General features: G+C 47.5%; 1 protein-coding gene across 4 annotated transcripts in view; it reads right to left on the bottom strand.

The window, feature by feature from the left end:
• Window positions 1-15,673, bottom strand: part of Ten-m (teneurin transmembrane protein Ten-m) — a 52,194-nt gene continuing 36,521 nt past the window's right edge. For 2 of the 4 annotated variants that reach the window (XM_076789856.1, XM_076789860.1), the window contains exons 12-17: window positions 13,629-13,655; window positions 11,222-11,438; window positions 10,220-11,055; window positions 7,749-10,054; window positions 6,943-7,678; window positions 1-6,759 (exon numbers count right to left, since the gene is read on the bottom strand). In XM_076789856.1, coding sequence (XP_076645971.1) covers window positions 5,271-6,759; window positions 6,943-7,678; window positions 7,749-10,054; window positions 10,220-11,055; window positions 11,222-11,438; window positions 13,629-13,655 — 5,611 coding nt within the window. In that variant the 3' untranslated portion in view covers window positions 1-5,270. The remainder of the gene's footprint in view (window positions 6,760-6,942; window positions 7,679-7,748; window positions 10,055-10,219; window positions 11,056-11,221; window positions 11,439-13,628; window positions 13,656-15,673) is intronic. The other 2 variants (XM_076789857.1, XM_076789859.1) reach the window with 1 other exon arrangement.

The raw sequence follows: 15,673 nt of genomic DNA, 5'->3' as shown, positions 1-15,673 counted from the left end.
TCTCCTCTCATCGGACACATTAGTTAGACATACACGATAGTTACGAAGTATTGCTTTCTTTTAGTCGCGTGCCGATCGTGGTTCGCCCTCCAGTTACAGCGGACGATTTCCCGTCGAGCGCAAAGATTCATCGATTTTCCACCCCTTCCGCCGCTGCGATCGAGACTCCGCAAGAATTCTGCCCTTCATTTTCCTTGTGTTTTTTTTTTTTTGGAAACGCTCTGGCCTTGAGGATCTAATTCTTCTCCCCCACATTGGACGTATTTTGTGATTGTTTATGCGAGACGCATCTCGTTCCCACCCTTCTCCGGCCCTCGCACGGGGCGGTGCATTTGAGACGGTTCACCTAAATGTCTCCCTTGCTATTGCTGGCAGAAGAAAATGCATCTAACGAAACTTGCTTAGTTCACAATCTGGTGGTACTATCTTTTTTATTGGTGGAGACTTGGAGGTATACAGATCAACCATCATACTTGACCTCTCTGAAATAGGTCGTTGTATTCGTCTCGAATCACCCTATCAGGATATAAGTCATACGATTCCATTTTAAAAAACAGTGTTCGCCTTTGTACCTCGTGTACATTTTCATGTATTAAAAAAATTATTGACGCCAACTTGTAGGTTTCTTGATACAAAGCAAGTTTCATCCGATGCACTCTTCTCTCCCATCAATAATAAGCGAGACGTTCAGGCGATTTGTTTCGAACGTTCCACCCTGTAGATTTCTGCAGAATTCTGTCGGCGGTGCTCGCCGCTCGAAGGTGACCAAACCGCTAAGCGTAAAGTTAACACGAATACAGGACTGCTTAATCGTTTTTGTTTCTTTTTCTCTCTCCCTTGTTTTGTTCCCCTCACGCGGCACGTGAGCGAACGAATACACATAGAAAATCGGCGGTGTCTGCCGCCTCCACCGCGGGGGTGGCGGCACACGCTACCCTCTCGCATGCTGCACATTTTAGAACGCTACTACGTGGTGGGTTAACAGGTAACGGAGGATTTCAGGGAATACAAATAAGGCAAGCACTGTACTCAGCGGCCCGAAGTGTTGAAGTCGCTCTGACAGAGTTCCCAGCTTCCGAAAAGTGAAGAATTGTAAACGTTGTGAGAGTTGTAAAGAATAGAAATAAGTGTCTTGTTATGAACACAGACGATTTGTATTTTGCTTGAAGATCCGCAGGTCTGCTAATTACATTTAATTTCTGCTGCATCAATTGATCTCAACCAATAACAAGCAAAATATTTTCAGACAAGTGGAAAAGTTCAAAAGGAAAATAGCGTAATTGGGGATGATTCTGAAACCCCCGAGGAGCTGAAAAAATTGAAGTTTCAATTTCGAAAGCCGCGCTTCAACACCTCGTCCGCTCTCCCGCGTCTTCGAGAGAAAAATCGCGAAGGTATCCGAAGGCTCCAAGTATTATACACAATGTAACCGAGGATAATTCGAGGAACGGCGAAAAAGGAATGTCACAGGTCTCAGGTACCCCCGTGGTTCAACGAGACGAGCCCGCGGCCGTCAATGGCGGGAAACGCTTCGAATTAATCTTGTGGAGCGAGTGAAATTCGTGCACGTATACGAGTACCATGTCGGGTGTATTGAAAACGTTGAATCACAGATTGATATGCCTCGTGTTAGCCCGGGCTCCGTCTCGCCGATGTAGGGTAAGGGATGATCTCGATACATGCTCCTGGAAACACTGACGGTGGTTCGGTAAACGGAAATGGAACTGTCGTGTCCGGTTCGAACGAAACGATCGCGTCCGGTCGATTTTTGCGGTGCTTCGAAACAGTTACGATACCGATCTCGGTCGTGCAAAAGGGATCGTTGCGCCAGAAAACTGTTATACGCGACCGGATAATATCTCTGCCTTCATTCAATTCTGCGATTTTAACTTCAATCGTCGGGATATTGAAAACATTTCAGATTCAGTAGCCATACTGTATATCTCAAATTTTAATCTGCGGCGATTCGGTTTCGATAGAAAAGTCGGAAGGCAACACGATTTCGTTCGAGAGTATTCACGCTAACGAATAGACTGCGGATCTTTATGCAAAACAAACATTGTCTGCATCGATAGCAGAAGACAGTAATCAGATAAACACTTCATTCTTTTCTTTTCTTTTTTTCATACATCCGCAGTCTGCAGGACTCGTAAGAGACGATGCTGGACCAAATAATATAGACTGTGATCGAAACCGATATGATCGCTAATTTCTTGTCGACAGTTTTCCAGAACAACGAGTGCACCAGAACTGTTTCTCATCAGAACCGTCGTTATTTGTCGGGACCGTTTCAAGCCCTGTGATTTTCGGCTCGATGAATGAACGAACGAACGGACAAACCAACGCACATTGCCTGACAATCGGTGACTTCGTAGAAAATTCTTGTTTCTCGCGGATGGACGCGGACACTTAGTGGATCCACGACGTTTAATGGCTATACACGACGGATATGTACAGCGGCGTATCGTTAATCCTTTAGAGGTTAAAGGGACGCGCTAGCACACTCTTAACCGTGTTTTCTTGTTCTCTAAATTCGTCTTTCTCTCGACCTCTCACTCGCTATCTCTCACACTTTCTCTTTCGTTCTCTCTTTCTCTCTCTCTCTCTCAACTAGTATCGTTACTTTGTAATTATGATTATGTATGTTTTGTTTGGAATTCACCGTACAACTACCTGGAACACAACGTGGCCGAGCTACGCGTCGCTCCGCTTACGCTGGCTCGCTATTTTCTTCTCTATTACGTTATTTTATACCGTACGTATTATAATAGCGCGTGTTTTTTCATCGTTTTCATTTCCCATTAGCGTGTTTTTTCTTGTTTTTTCTTTCTCTGGTTACTTTCTATGTCAGCTTACAACTTCACCCTCGGATCCGAACCACAGAGAGCTCTACGATTTTTTGGTATTTTTTCTTTTTACTCGCCTTTTTCATTTACCCAATATTTGATAAACACCGACCAGTTTTCAGCTATATTCATACAGAAAGGGAGGAGGATTTTTTTTCTTTTACTCTTATTCGGTTCTCTTCATCTTCTCCATCCTCTTCTTCTTCTTCTTCTTCTTCTTCTTCTTCTTCTTCCTCCTTCTTCGTCTTCTCGACGGTTGCGTTCTCTTTCCATTTTGTTCTTTGATAGGGTGAGGGATCAGGGGGTGGGACAGTTTTGGGAATGGGGTTGATTTTCCACGGGACGATCCCACAGACACACGGTTTTACATAGGACATATTCTTTGACGACACAATTCAAAAAATAATTTCTCATTTTTTTTAGTAGAAAGATAGGCGGGGTATTTTTTTCGTACAATAGTATCATCGTATTATGTACTATTATCTCCTTTTTATTAGTTATTACTATTTATTTTAATATTAGATATTATCATATCCGTTATCACCTATCATCTCATTATTCATTATTATTACTTTACCGTTATATTATCATTATTATCGTTATTATTATATTGTTATTCCACCGTGGATATTCTTTTATTACTCGACGCGCGACACCGTCACGAAACTGTTTGCCCGTCTATTGCTTTGTCTCGTTTACGTCACGGCGGACATTGCTACCGAATCACGCGAAGTACCGAACACGAGGCTCGTTTCCAACCTCGTTACAAATCTTCTCTCGCTCAATTATTATCTATATATACATATAAATATATAGATATAAATATATATTTATACATATATATATATATATATATTTCTGGTACGACACGTGAGAGTTTCATACGTATCAAACTATTTACAACAGAACGTTTTTCGTCGAACGCTCGTCATCGCTCCGATCTCGTTTCTCCCGGGACCGGATCCTATCGACACCACACCTGTGACCAGGTGTGCCGAGTGTTCACACTCGTCCGCGAACCTGAGTTCAGAAATTCATACGATTCCGTCGATTTCTCTACGAAAGACCGATCTTCGCACACGCTTACCCTTTTCCCAGATCGTAGGGGGTGTCTCTCTCTCTCTCTCTCTCTCTCTCTCTCTCTCTCTCTCTCTCTTTCTCGCGTAAGTTTTCTCGCACGTTCTTTTATACGCGAAACACGCATCTTGTTCGTGTGTCCGTGTACGAGTGTCTGTCTGTATGTACGTGTATGTGTGTCGTGTGTACATATACAAAAGCATTATCGACAGTTTCCACTTAAGTTTACCGGTCTCTCTCTCGTATATTATATATTATCTACAGTTACGATTAGTAGCTATATGTACAGTCGCTCGGCTCGCGCAATTACACCATCGCGCGTCGTGTTAAAAATATTTTGTTGTATATCTGTGCTTTTCTTTCATTTCATTTCTCTCTCCCTTTACCGTCGACTCGTAAATCTCCCTCCCCCCATCCTTCGCATTACTCATCCCTCTTTTTTGTCATCTCCCTCCCGTTTTTCCCTAATTAAACTCGCCGAAGTTTACGCGCGCACGCCTCCTAGACCCTGTTGCATGGAAACACACCGGTGTTCGACACTCTTGAACGAGAAACACGGAGAGTACGTATGCCTCTTGTGTATGCATGTGTTTGTATGTGTATTTTTGTGTATGTATGTCTCTCTCTCTCTCTCTCTCTTTCTCTCCCTCATCTCTTTCACGCACTCGATCATATCTCGTGTCACGGACGGCACCTTGGGAAAAGTTCTTCTGCACGCACCTCTCGTTTCGCGTCTCGTTTTGTCGAGTCCACGTGGTTGTCCTTTCGAGCCTCTTAACTCTCCCTCACCTTCGCTCCCTTCCCCCTCCCCCCACAAGTCGAGATTTCTTTACAAACTAATGTCGCCACGTAACAAGCATTTTGTTTAATTACTTTCTCCGTTTCAGTTACTAACGCGCGCGTGTGTGTGTGTGTGTGTGTGACTAGCTCAATTTCCGACCGTATGCGATTCTCCGTCGTGGGCGCGCGCGGTCGGAAGGTAAATGATTATAGACAGTTGAATCACAAGCAACGCTATTTTTTTTTTATGGCACACCGAGCGGGGTTTTCGTACACGTGAAAAATAACAAAAATAGCACTCGAATCGGACACACTTTACCATCATCCTCTTTGTCACGAGTGCGGTGAGAAGAGAACAAGAGAGAAAACCGGTTCCCGTGGTAGGACGATGTGATCCTACCGTGGTGCTGGACATCGTGTCCTCGCGGCCACGGTGCACGGTCGCCGAAGAACGTTAGTCTTGTCTCTCTTCATTGTTCGTTCGTCAAGTCTGTCCGATACGTGAATTCACGTGGGCGCGTGAACCAAGTCCCAAATAGCGTTACGATCCCGCGTCACATCCTCGAATCACGAGTCGTGCCTGTGGATCCTGTTCCGCCTGTTCCCGCTCTTCCGTCGTTTCCTCTTCGTGTCCCTGGTGAACGCCACGTTGCCGGGATCGTCGGCTAATTGGGGATATCTGTGAACACTGTGAATGTCCACGCCCTCGTAGCCGTTCACGGTGCCGCGATTGAACAGCTCGTCCTTCTCCTCCTTCGACCAGTCCCCTCTGCCCTGGAAACCGGCCATCACCAGCTGCTTCTCGATCTCCCAGGCCCTCTCGACGGCTCTCTTGTGAGCGTGCTTCAGTATCCTGTGCCTCTCCTGCTCAGGATCCGCCCCGTACCTGATCACCACCGCGGCGTCAGGGTTGTACAGTCTGAGCTCCTTCCAGGTGCCAGCTCCGTGCTCGGTGGTCTCGTGCGTGGACACGTTGAACATCCCTCCGAGCCGACGCAGCTCCTCCATGTCGTCCCTGATCTTCAGCGCGTTGTCCTTCACGAAGTAAAACACGTCCTGGTCGTGCACGCTGAAGTGCAATGGCAGGAAGTAGGAGTTGTTGAAGACCGAGGTGACCACATCCTGAACGACGCTGTTCACGCCGTCCACCACGCTCACCAAGGCTCGTCCACCGACCCTGGACACCAGGATACCCTCTCCGAAAACAGCGCGACGGTGGGCTACTCTAGGCAGAAGATTCCTGGTCTTAGGCTCCAGCTTCAGCAGCGGCTTGGGCACGAAGCCCAGGTCGGAGAACTTCTCGTGCACTCTGTCCACGATGCACTGGAGACCCGACATCACCCCAAAGTCCGGCGTCAGTTGCGGGGAGGTTATCGTTGCGCTCGGCTGGTACACCATCTTCTTCATGTACTCGGAGCCGAGCATCGCGGAGATGTCGTAGCCGTAGAGCTTCAGCCAGCTGGCCAGGTCGGTCATGTACTCGACGTTCTGTTTGAAGTTGATCGGATCGTTGTTCCGGAAGCGGTAGATGAAGATGTCCGTCGGAGTGGTTAGCTCGTTGGCCATCTGTTCCCAGGCTGGTGTCATCCACTGGCCGACTGTAGGGTCGTAGAGTCTCTTGTTCAGGTAGACTAGCTTCGTGTTGGGGTCCAGAAGACCTCCGTGGAAGTCGATCGGTAGATAGAAGTCGGGATTAGTGTCTTTGATGATCTTGCCGAACGGCGTCCTCCTCATCTCCTTGATCAGGTTGCCGTTTGTGTCGAACAAGGCCAGCGGAGAGCCGTTTTGATCGGTCGCGACGTAGAACCTTTGCTCGGAAGTTTCCACCGTGATGAGGAAGTTGCGGGCGTCGTAGAGGAACCGGAACGTCTTCATCGACTTCGGGAAGTGCACGTGAGTGATCAGGTCGGGCGTCCTCGGGTTCGCGTAGAAGAACTGCGTGATGTTCTCGCGGTCGTCGTTCCAGGCCACCAGTCGACCACGGTCGTCGTAGAAGTACCAGATCTGGGACTTCTTGTGCTCCGAGGCGTGGATCAGCTGGCCGCGCGAGTTGTACCTAGATCACGAAGCAATCAGTACCAGACGTAAAATAATGAACACTAGATGGAGAAAAGATTTCCATGACTATGATCTGTTATTTTCCTAAACTATGCGTTTCGAAAGAAGACCCTAGACCACAGTAGTGAAGAGGACTTTCATCTTTTCGTGAAACACAAAATAAAAGAAGCGATAAACCAACCTGTACTTGTGCTCCCCGCGAATGACCACGAATCCCCGTCCGTCATAGGAGTTGAACTCGACGTCGCCATATTGGACCACTCGATCCCCGCTATCATAGCCCAAAGCGATCTTCTCGTTGTGCTCCGTCACCCCGATCACGTTGCCATTCTCGTCGTAAGCGTACTGCCAATTATTCTCCGCATCGGTGACCTCCAGCACATGTCCGTCGGCATTGTAGGTGATCTTCTCGATCTTAGCATCTCGATCTCCCATGGAAAGTTTCCTCATCTTGATGCGATTCCTATTGTCGTACTCGAGCTCCATGCGGAACACGTCCAACGCTCGGATGTTCATCAGAACCGTCTTCACTCTGCCATGCTCGTCATAGTCGGTAACAGTGTAGAACTGTTTGCTGCTGTCTTGCATCACCGATCTGTTGAACAGGTTCCTGTGGATCCTTAGATCACCGACGCCTTCCAGTATTCCCAGATTTTGGTTGTACTTCAGTCGCAGCTGTGGCATCTGCTTGCTGTTGATGTCCACCTCGATGCCAGATATTCTGGCGTTTCCGTCGTATTGGTAACGGTAGCGAGCGTTGTTCAAGCCGCTCTTGCTGCTGAACTTGATCTTCTCGTCCTTGACGATACCCGCGTGATACTTGTACTCCAATCGCATCTCGAAGTTCGGCTCGTTGATGTCGATGCTGTGCACCAGGCTGGTCGTCTCTTGGTACGTGTAGTGGATCGAGGATAGTCCTGAAAATGATTACTCGTTAGCTGGGACTGTTAACGATTAGTAAAATATTTCCGTAGCAGTTGTACTCACCAGCAAGAGTGGTCTCCAGCTTCCCAGTGTGATCGTAGACATAAGCGACCTTGCCGCTCTGGTGAGGGTACACTTTAGCCAGTATCTGACCATCGTCGTTGTACAAAATCTCGTACGGATGTCTGTTCATCGGCGAGTAGTACTGATACTTGTAGAACCCTAAGGAAGTCTGCAGGGAGAACGCGTGGATGTGTCCTCTGGGAGTGGTCAACGACTGCAAAGCACCGGCTTCATCGTATTGCAGCAAATAATCGCTGCCTCTCGGCGTGGTCACTTTCAACGGAAGACTGCTGAACATGTCCTTGAACGCGTAGATCATGGAGGTTCCATCGCTGTACTTGATCTCGTACAACCTGCCGGCTCTGTCGAACCCGTAGGTCTCGCTGATGTCTCCCCAGGTCCAGCTGGTCAGCCTGCTGAATCTGTCGTACTCTAAATCCACTCCGGCGAATATGCCGTTTCTGGGACCCCACTTGATGGGTCTCGCTGTCTTGTCGTAGGTTACGTTCAACAGTTCCACGTCCTCGAGGAACACGGCCACGCTGTTGCTCTCCCTGTCGTACTCCAAAGACAACAGGACATCTCCGTTGACGCGCAGTCTCCTGCCAACCTGTGCGACTCCGCCTCTCGTTCCTCTGTTCTTGCTGCCCTGAATCTTGCGCACGAAGTATCGCCACTCGAACCTGTTCGCTAGGTCCCCTGCGATCTCGGTTCTCTGTTTAGCCGGCACCGGGTAGCTTTCCTCCAGCAACGGCTCTATCTCGGCTAGAACGGAGTATGGCAGAGTGTCGGTGTTTATAGAGTGAGCCCACGGTGTCATCTGGCCGACAGAACCGTCGGCTAGCACAGTGGTCCTCTGCTCAGCCTCTCCGACCTTGGTGACCACCGACGATCCTTTGATCAGCATCGAGATCGGTTTCTTATTGTTCTGCCCGACCTTGACCACGGCTCCTTTCAAGCTCAAATCGAAGGTCAAACTGATCACCTTTCCGGTCGGTGTGACAGCGCTGGTCAGTCTACCGAATTCATCATAATTGTACACGTAGCTCCTGCCAGTGCTGTCCAACTTGGTCTTCAGCAGTCCAGTGGGACCGTGATAATCAAACGTCACGTTGTAATTATCCGGAGTGCTCAGCTCGTGGAGCATCTTCATCCTGGACATCCTGAGTCTGCACTTCTGTCCCTTGGTGTTCTCGATCGAGTTCACCTGGCTGCTATAGTCCCTCAGCAGGAACACTTTGTTCCCAGCGGTGTCCGTGACGGTGCTGAGTTTGCCGTTGCTGGTGTTCACGTTGTAGGTGAACTGGTACACGGTCTCGCCCGTTAAAATGTTCTTAGTAGCCACGTGCTGGCCGAATCGATTGAACACGTAGATCTCCTGAGTGTCCGGCGCATAGATCTCATACTCCCTAGCTCCGCTAGCATCGGGAATGCTAGCCATCACCGATCGGATCCTGTAGTTCGCCTGATCACCGATGTGCACCACTCCATCGGGAGACACAGCTACCGCGGATATAGTGTTGAACTTGGAGGTGGACGCCAGGTAGTGATCAGCTTCGAAACAGTCACATCCACGCTCTAGGCAGTTGCATTTCGATTCTGCTCCAGCATAGGGCGAGATCTTCCCGTCGGTTCCGATCACTCTCACCCTGTTGATCCTCTGGGAGTCGCTCTCGGCGATATAAAGGTTCCCGGAGGGTCCAAACGCGATGCTCTGCGGCATGACCAGGGTGGCATGCGTTGCCAATTCTGTGTCGAACGACGAAGACGGCGAGGCACAGTGAAGTGGACGTCCAGCGACGACCTTCACCCGACCGTCTGGAGCCAGTTGCAGTACCATATGGTCATCGATCATGTGCAGAGAGTTGTCCAGAGGGTTGATCGCCAATTCCGTCGGCCAACGTAGATGGACCTCTTCGACGTTCAGTGTACCTTCGCAGGGGATCGGCTTCCAGTGCGATTTGTGCATGTGGTTGCCGATCACCGTGGTGATTATGCCGTCTCTGTCCACCATTCTGATGTTTGTGCCGTCAGCGAAGTACAACACATTGTCGGCTGACACCGCGACGCCTTTAGGGTATGCGAGTTTGGCGTCCCTGGCTAGCGCACCGTCGCCGCAATGAGCTTCGTCGCCTGGAAGACATCTTTCCCCGGAGCCTACGACCGTTTCCCAGTTATGGTCGGGGTCTGTGTAGTCGTTTGTGTCGCGGATGCGGATGATCTGATGGGACTCCGGGTCGGAGATGTAGAGAGAGCCGTCCAGGGGACTTAGGGCGATGTGGTAGCGGTAGGACACTCTCGTTGCGCTGAAAGGGAACGAGGTTTTATCTTGTAGATATCTTTATGAAAAATGAAAATTGTTTGCATGAAAGTGAAACTAGATAGAATTCATTCAACTTGAAGAAGCTAAGACCAACATATTGACTGAAGTCAACTTCATTTCTGTACACACGATAATAATGATAACTTACTTGAGCCTGACGACAGTCCTGACAGTGCCGTCGACAAGGATCTTCCTGACGAGATTGAAATCTCCCACGAAGATGGATCCGTCGGAGGAGGTAGCCAAAGCAACGGGCGCAAGGAGTCGTTGCTTGGAGGCCTGTCCGTCGCAATCGTAGCACTCCAAGGGTCTCTGGTGTCCGTCTCCCATGGTGGTGAGAATGACTCTAGGCTTCTGCTTCAAGTAGATGTTAGAGCCGTCTCCCTTCTGCAAGATCCCCTCGTGGAAGTTGTATCTGTGATGAATATCCAGATTCCAGCCTCCAACTTCGGAGATGGACATATCGTGGCCGCTTAGCTTGGTCGTCTGCACGTCCCAGATGATGTCCTTGCAGTCGCTGTACTCGTACCCCACTTTCACCATAGCGGTAGTCACCCCGTAGACCCTTTGCCTGTAGACGTTCAGTCTGTTCCAGGCGTAGGTGAACTTTATCACCGGGTCAGCCTCGAAGATCTTCTCGAACAGTATTCCCTCGATGGTGATCCTCAAGTGGATCAGATTCAGGGTCGACGGGATCGCTTCTGGGGTCAACTGCAGCTGTATCGTGGACAGATAGCCGGCAGCTCGGGAACTGTGGTAGACAAGGTTCAGCCCTGTGCCAGGAATTTGTAGACTTTCCTGGATCACTTGGGACTCGGCCAAAATGGCGCTCTTGTCGGGACACGCGCCTTGGAATCCGTGTTTCCACGTTGCTAGGACCACTGGCTTCATCAGGTCGTAGTCGTGGGCGGCGCAGGCGTGGGGGATGTGAGCCGGCTGCTTCTCCTCGGCTGTGCTCATCACTATCTTGTCGATGATCACCACCTTGAATAAATACCGTTACGTTATTCATCAAAAATCCAGAGCAACTCGTCCAACGAAACAGCAACTGGATACTCAAAGTCTTATCTCTACTTCGATCGCAATGAACAAAACATAGCGTCCAGTCGTACTAAACGTAGAACCGTTAGATTATTTAACATAATTGTACCTCGTTCCAGGGCACGAAGACGATGTGGCTCTGGGGCTTGAACGGCGACCTGCCAAACTGCAGGGTGACAGCTCCACCACCGTTGACCAGCAGATCGAACCAGCCATCGTCTCTCGTCAAGGTGAAACCTTCCAGCGGCGTGCTGGTGCTAACTCGCACCCCCATTAAACCGGTGCCAAGATGCGTGACAACACGGCCACGGACAACAGCCGATCGGCTGTCAGAAGAAGGTAACGTTAATCATCCGGCAAACACACTTTTACCGTGAACTAATGTGATCGGTTTCTCACTGTGCTCGGTCGTACGCTAAAGTAGGAGCGAGTGAGTTGACGCTTACAAGATTAGGCTTTCATCGGTGTCTATCAGAACAGTGAAAGTCGCGTACAAGGCTTTGTCAATCGTGAGCTCTGGTTTCTTCTACGTCGAACTTAATCTGTTGCACTTTGGAATTAACCCCTCGTTGCTTCAATATAATCAAATTACAGTTACAAATTTCCGTGAAACTACAGCTAATAAAAATGATTCTGTGCGTCAAAATGACGGCTGGTACACCTGCCAGAATTTTGACTCACCGTTCCTTCACAAAATTAACTACAACGGATCTTCCAAGACCCGGTCATAATATGTACCAGCAGCGGAAAGACAAGAACTTTAAAAAGGCAGATACCATTTAAAATATTCGCTCCCCGCATTGTTTTGCCACCGAAGAGCTGTTTCACTTTTAAGGCAATTAACATCGCATCCGGCCTTGCAAACGCCAACACAGTCGCCCGTTACTTCACCAACAAAGCAACTGCTATCATCTAATCTAAGTCCAATCTACGACGACAGTATTACTCTCTCCCGTTCTCGAGTCGTTTTACAGTGTATATATATATATATATATATATTCAAAGTAAACGTCTCGCGAGAGCGAAAACACGGCCGGTGTCACGTCGGCGTCGGACCGGTGGAAACGGGAAGTTTGATCAAACAGGCCGATGAACTGGAAACGATTTCAAGTTTCGCAGCCGGCGTCTCTTTATTCGCACGACGTGACGGCCGCCTCTTCGTTTCCCGATCAATCGGTATTCCGTGCGTGTACGGTACACCGGGCTATGTCTTCGAATGAAACTCCGCACAACTCGGTGGTAGAATCTAGTCGACCCAGTTTCAGTGCTAAAGAGGCGATTACAGTTGACGAATATTAAACGTTCTCCTAATCCCGATGCACCGATATTCGAGCCGCTTCCCCGGGAACCAGCAATCCTCTCGGCGCTCCACCATCAATCTCGCACTTTCCCGCCGAATTTTCATCAGGGATCATCCAGCTCGAGAGCAGCGAGCAGGCTCTTAACACTTTCACCGGAATTCCCAATTTATTTCAATTCGAGCCAAGCACGTTGTATTTGGAATAAATTAATGTCGATTGCAGAAGCCAAATAGAAATTTCTTTCCTCTCGTTAAAATGACTATCGTTATAATATTTTTGTTTGTGGACTGTTTATTAAATTCTCAGAGGATTAGCAGAGGGATGATCAGCGTTCAAGTGCAAGCAAACGCTGGTTCATGGTTTCTCTGCTGTCACGTTGTATTTGGAATAAATTAAAACAGAAATTTCTTTCCTCTCGTTAAAATGACTACCGTTATAATATTTTTGTTTGTGGACTGTTTATTAAATTCTCGGTGGATTGGCAGAGGGATGATCAGCGTTCAAGTGCAAACAAACGCTGGTTTATGCTGTCCGAGGGGCCGAACAGCGATGCATTGTTGTTTCGTTGGTCCCTTCAAGGGCACTGTGTCCTGTATCGGCTCTTTGGCACTGAACGGTCGACGACCAATCGCTAGTATACTATACACATATACACAAATAACACAAAGTCAGAAGCACAACTTAAAAGGCACGAAAGACAAAGTAGGAATAATAAGGTAAACAAACCATGCAACGAGAAAGAGTCGAACAACGGTGGGTCGAGGGGACAGAGGTTGGCGAGGGTGACCTCGATGGGGGAGGAGGAAGTTGGTCGCACGCCGCATTGCAGTTTTCGAGGGAGGTTTTAACTTCCGTTTGTCGACAACTTTTCGGCGGCGAGGCGCAAAGTAGCCGGCAACTCTAGAAGAGGTTCTCTCTGTCTCGAATATACAATCGAACGGCTCGCGGCCGCGACCGTTCTCCGTAGTCTTTGATCTCGTATTAGTTTTTTGTTTGTTTGTTTTTCTTTTTCTTTTTTCTTTTTTTTTTTTTTGTTGTTTTTGTTTCGGATGCAGGAGATGCATTGTTACACATGATATATCAAATATGCACGAAAATATTGGTGAAACAGCAGCAGCTATTTAACCGCTTACACTCTACGGGCAAACGCGGTATGTCGCAACCGGTTTTCATGTTCACTTTAGTCGAGCTACCTCGACGCAGTGGCTTTCTTACCTTGTATTGAAGTGATTCCAGAACATACTGACCGGGCAGCACGGATAAAACAGAGCCGAGTTAAAAATGATGTGATTAAAGGCGAAATTAGACGGAAAAGAGAGAGTTCGAAAGACGGGGCTTGGGGACTGTAGAGTTAGAGCAGAACGGATTCGAGAGAATCGACTGGGAGAGGCGCAGGAAAGTACTATCTCTGGCAAAAAGTATTGAAAGAGATTTCTGGGAGCTGTGTTCTTATTTAACATATAGAAAAAAAAAGAAACAAAAACTTTGTTCCTTTATCGAAGCTAGAAAAATCTTCAAACATTCAAGATAGTACAAATTCCAGACTAAATGGTAGAGTTACAGTTAAAAAAAAAAACAAGACGTTATTTCTTTCTAAACCTTCAAGAAATGATTAAGAGTAATTTTTAGTGTACTAAGATTCTGGTAACACAAAATTCTACTCTTCGTCGTTTGGTCGAATACTTTTTGTCGAGAGCAGAGGTATAGAAGGACACTTATTCCCACGTGCATGGGGGTTGAACATCTTAATCGAAAGAATATATTTATAATTTTTCTTTTCTAGGAAATATTGCACGATTTTCCAAAAATTATAAGATTGATATTTTACCGATGCTTTTTGGATATCAAAATCCTCGATCAGTGTCGTTCTACGGTTAGTATTGTGGACTTTCTCGAGGATCAAGGTGGAGGCGAAAGTGGTAGGTTAATCGTTAGGAGGAATTCCGAAAAAAATGTAGATATAGAAGATCGTTGGGCTGGGAGACGATCCAGTATCCGTAATTCCGTCCCTAATCGTTGTGATGGGCGCAAAGCTCGAGGCTCGAACATGGAGTCACACATTCACACAAGCTGCACTCGGACGGACACGTGAGAAAGGAAGAAGAATATGTATATATGGAACAACTGATGATTATACGTATATATATATAGATCGATATATAGATATAAGTATGTAGATATTATCAGAGACCGATAATATCGAAGGCATATAGCGATAATGACGTAGAAGAAGAAGAAGAAGAAGAGAATGATAGTGAGATAGAGATATGGAGACGATGGGGCTCAGTGCAGGGCACACGCTCGCGCACACATACATACAAACATATGTAGAAAACTTTTGGGATGTGATTTCACACGGGTCACAACAACGCAGAGAATATATCATATCTATGTATACGTCTTCGTGTATTCGGATCAAGGTGTGTGTGGTGTGGTTCGTGAAAGCTGGCCGCGGTATCTTAAATCTTTATCGAAAAGATCTACGAAATTCTTTAAAATCTTTGACTCGACTATTTTCCTATTTCTATCTTTACCCGCTTATGCACCCGCTTGGTCACGAAGCTTTTTAACAATCTTTATCCACCCTTTACTAGGCCATGTTTCATGGAACACCGTGTTATGTATGCGCGTGTCTTGTAGTCGTCGGGACAGCTAAAGATTACCGAGCTCCTATGGTTTCGTACGGCTTACCATACTCCAACCAGGCTTTTAGCAGCCACTAATCAGGTCCCTGGTAATTGGACTGCGAATCTTCATGTCGTATACAAATTTTCTATACAAAGATACTCTTCAAGAGAGTTATACAGTCATTTTTACTTTTCAAACTTGAACAAATTGAATCTAACGCCTCCTCAAATTATCCCGATGCTTTTAGTATCTTCCACACAGTCTACCAAAAATTTACACTGAACAGGGACAACTATACTCTCGAAACAAATCTAAAATTTCCCTCAACACCGTCTCTCAATGATCTCAGCTAATTGTTCTCGCGAAATCATTAGCCGACCCGCAAGACACGCGTTCTTCTCGGACAGAGTCGTTCTCCGTGTGTCTGTGGTCACCGGATATCTGTATTGTTTCTGTGGACGGAACTGTGTCTAGTTCAACACACGTAAAAGAGACTGCACGTAACATCAAAGTCGGGACACGGACATAGATCGAACGTAGATCGCGCGTGGATCGTTCTCGTCCGATCGTGTTCAGCGATCGTGCCGCGACGCAACGATGTTCGCTATGTATCGTTCCGACGTCGAACGAGA

The sequence above is a fragment of the Halictus rubicundus genome, chromosome 6, assembly GCF_050948215.1.
Source record: "Halictus rubicundus isolate RS-2024b chromosome 6, iyHalRubi1_principal, whole genome shotgun sequence".
Taxonomy (NCBI): domain Eukaryota; kingdom Metazoa; phylum Arthropoda; class Insecta; order Hymenoptera; family Halictidae; genus Halictus; species Halictus rubicundus.
This window is presented reverse-complemented; position numbering and strand designations above follow the sequence as displayed.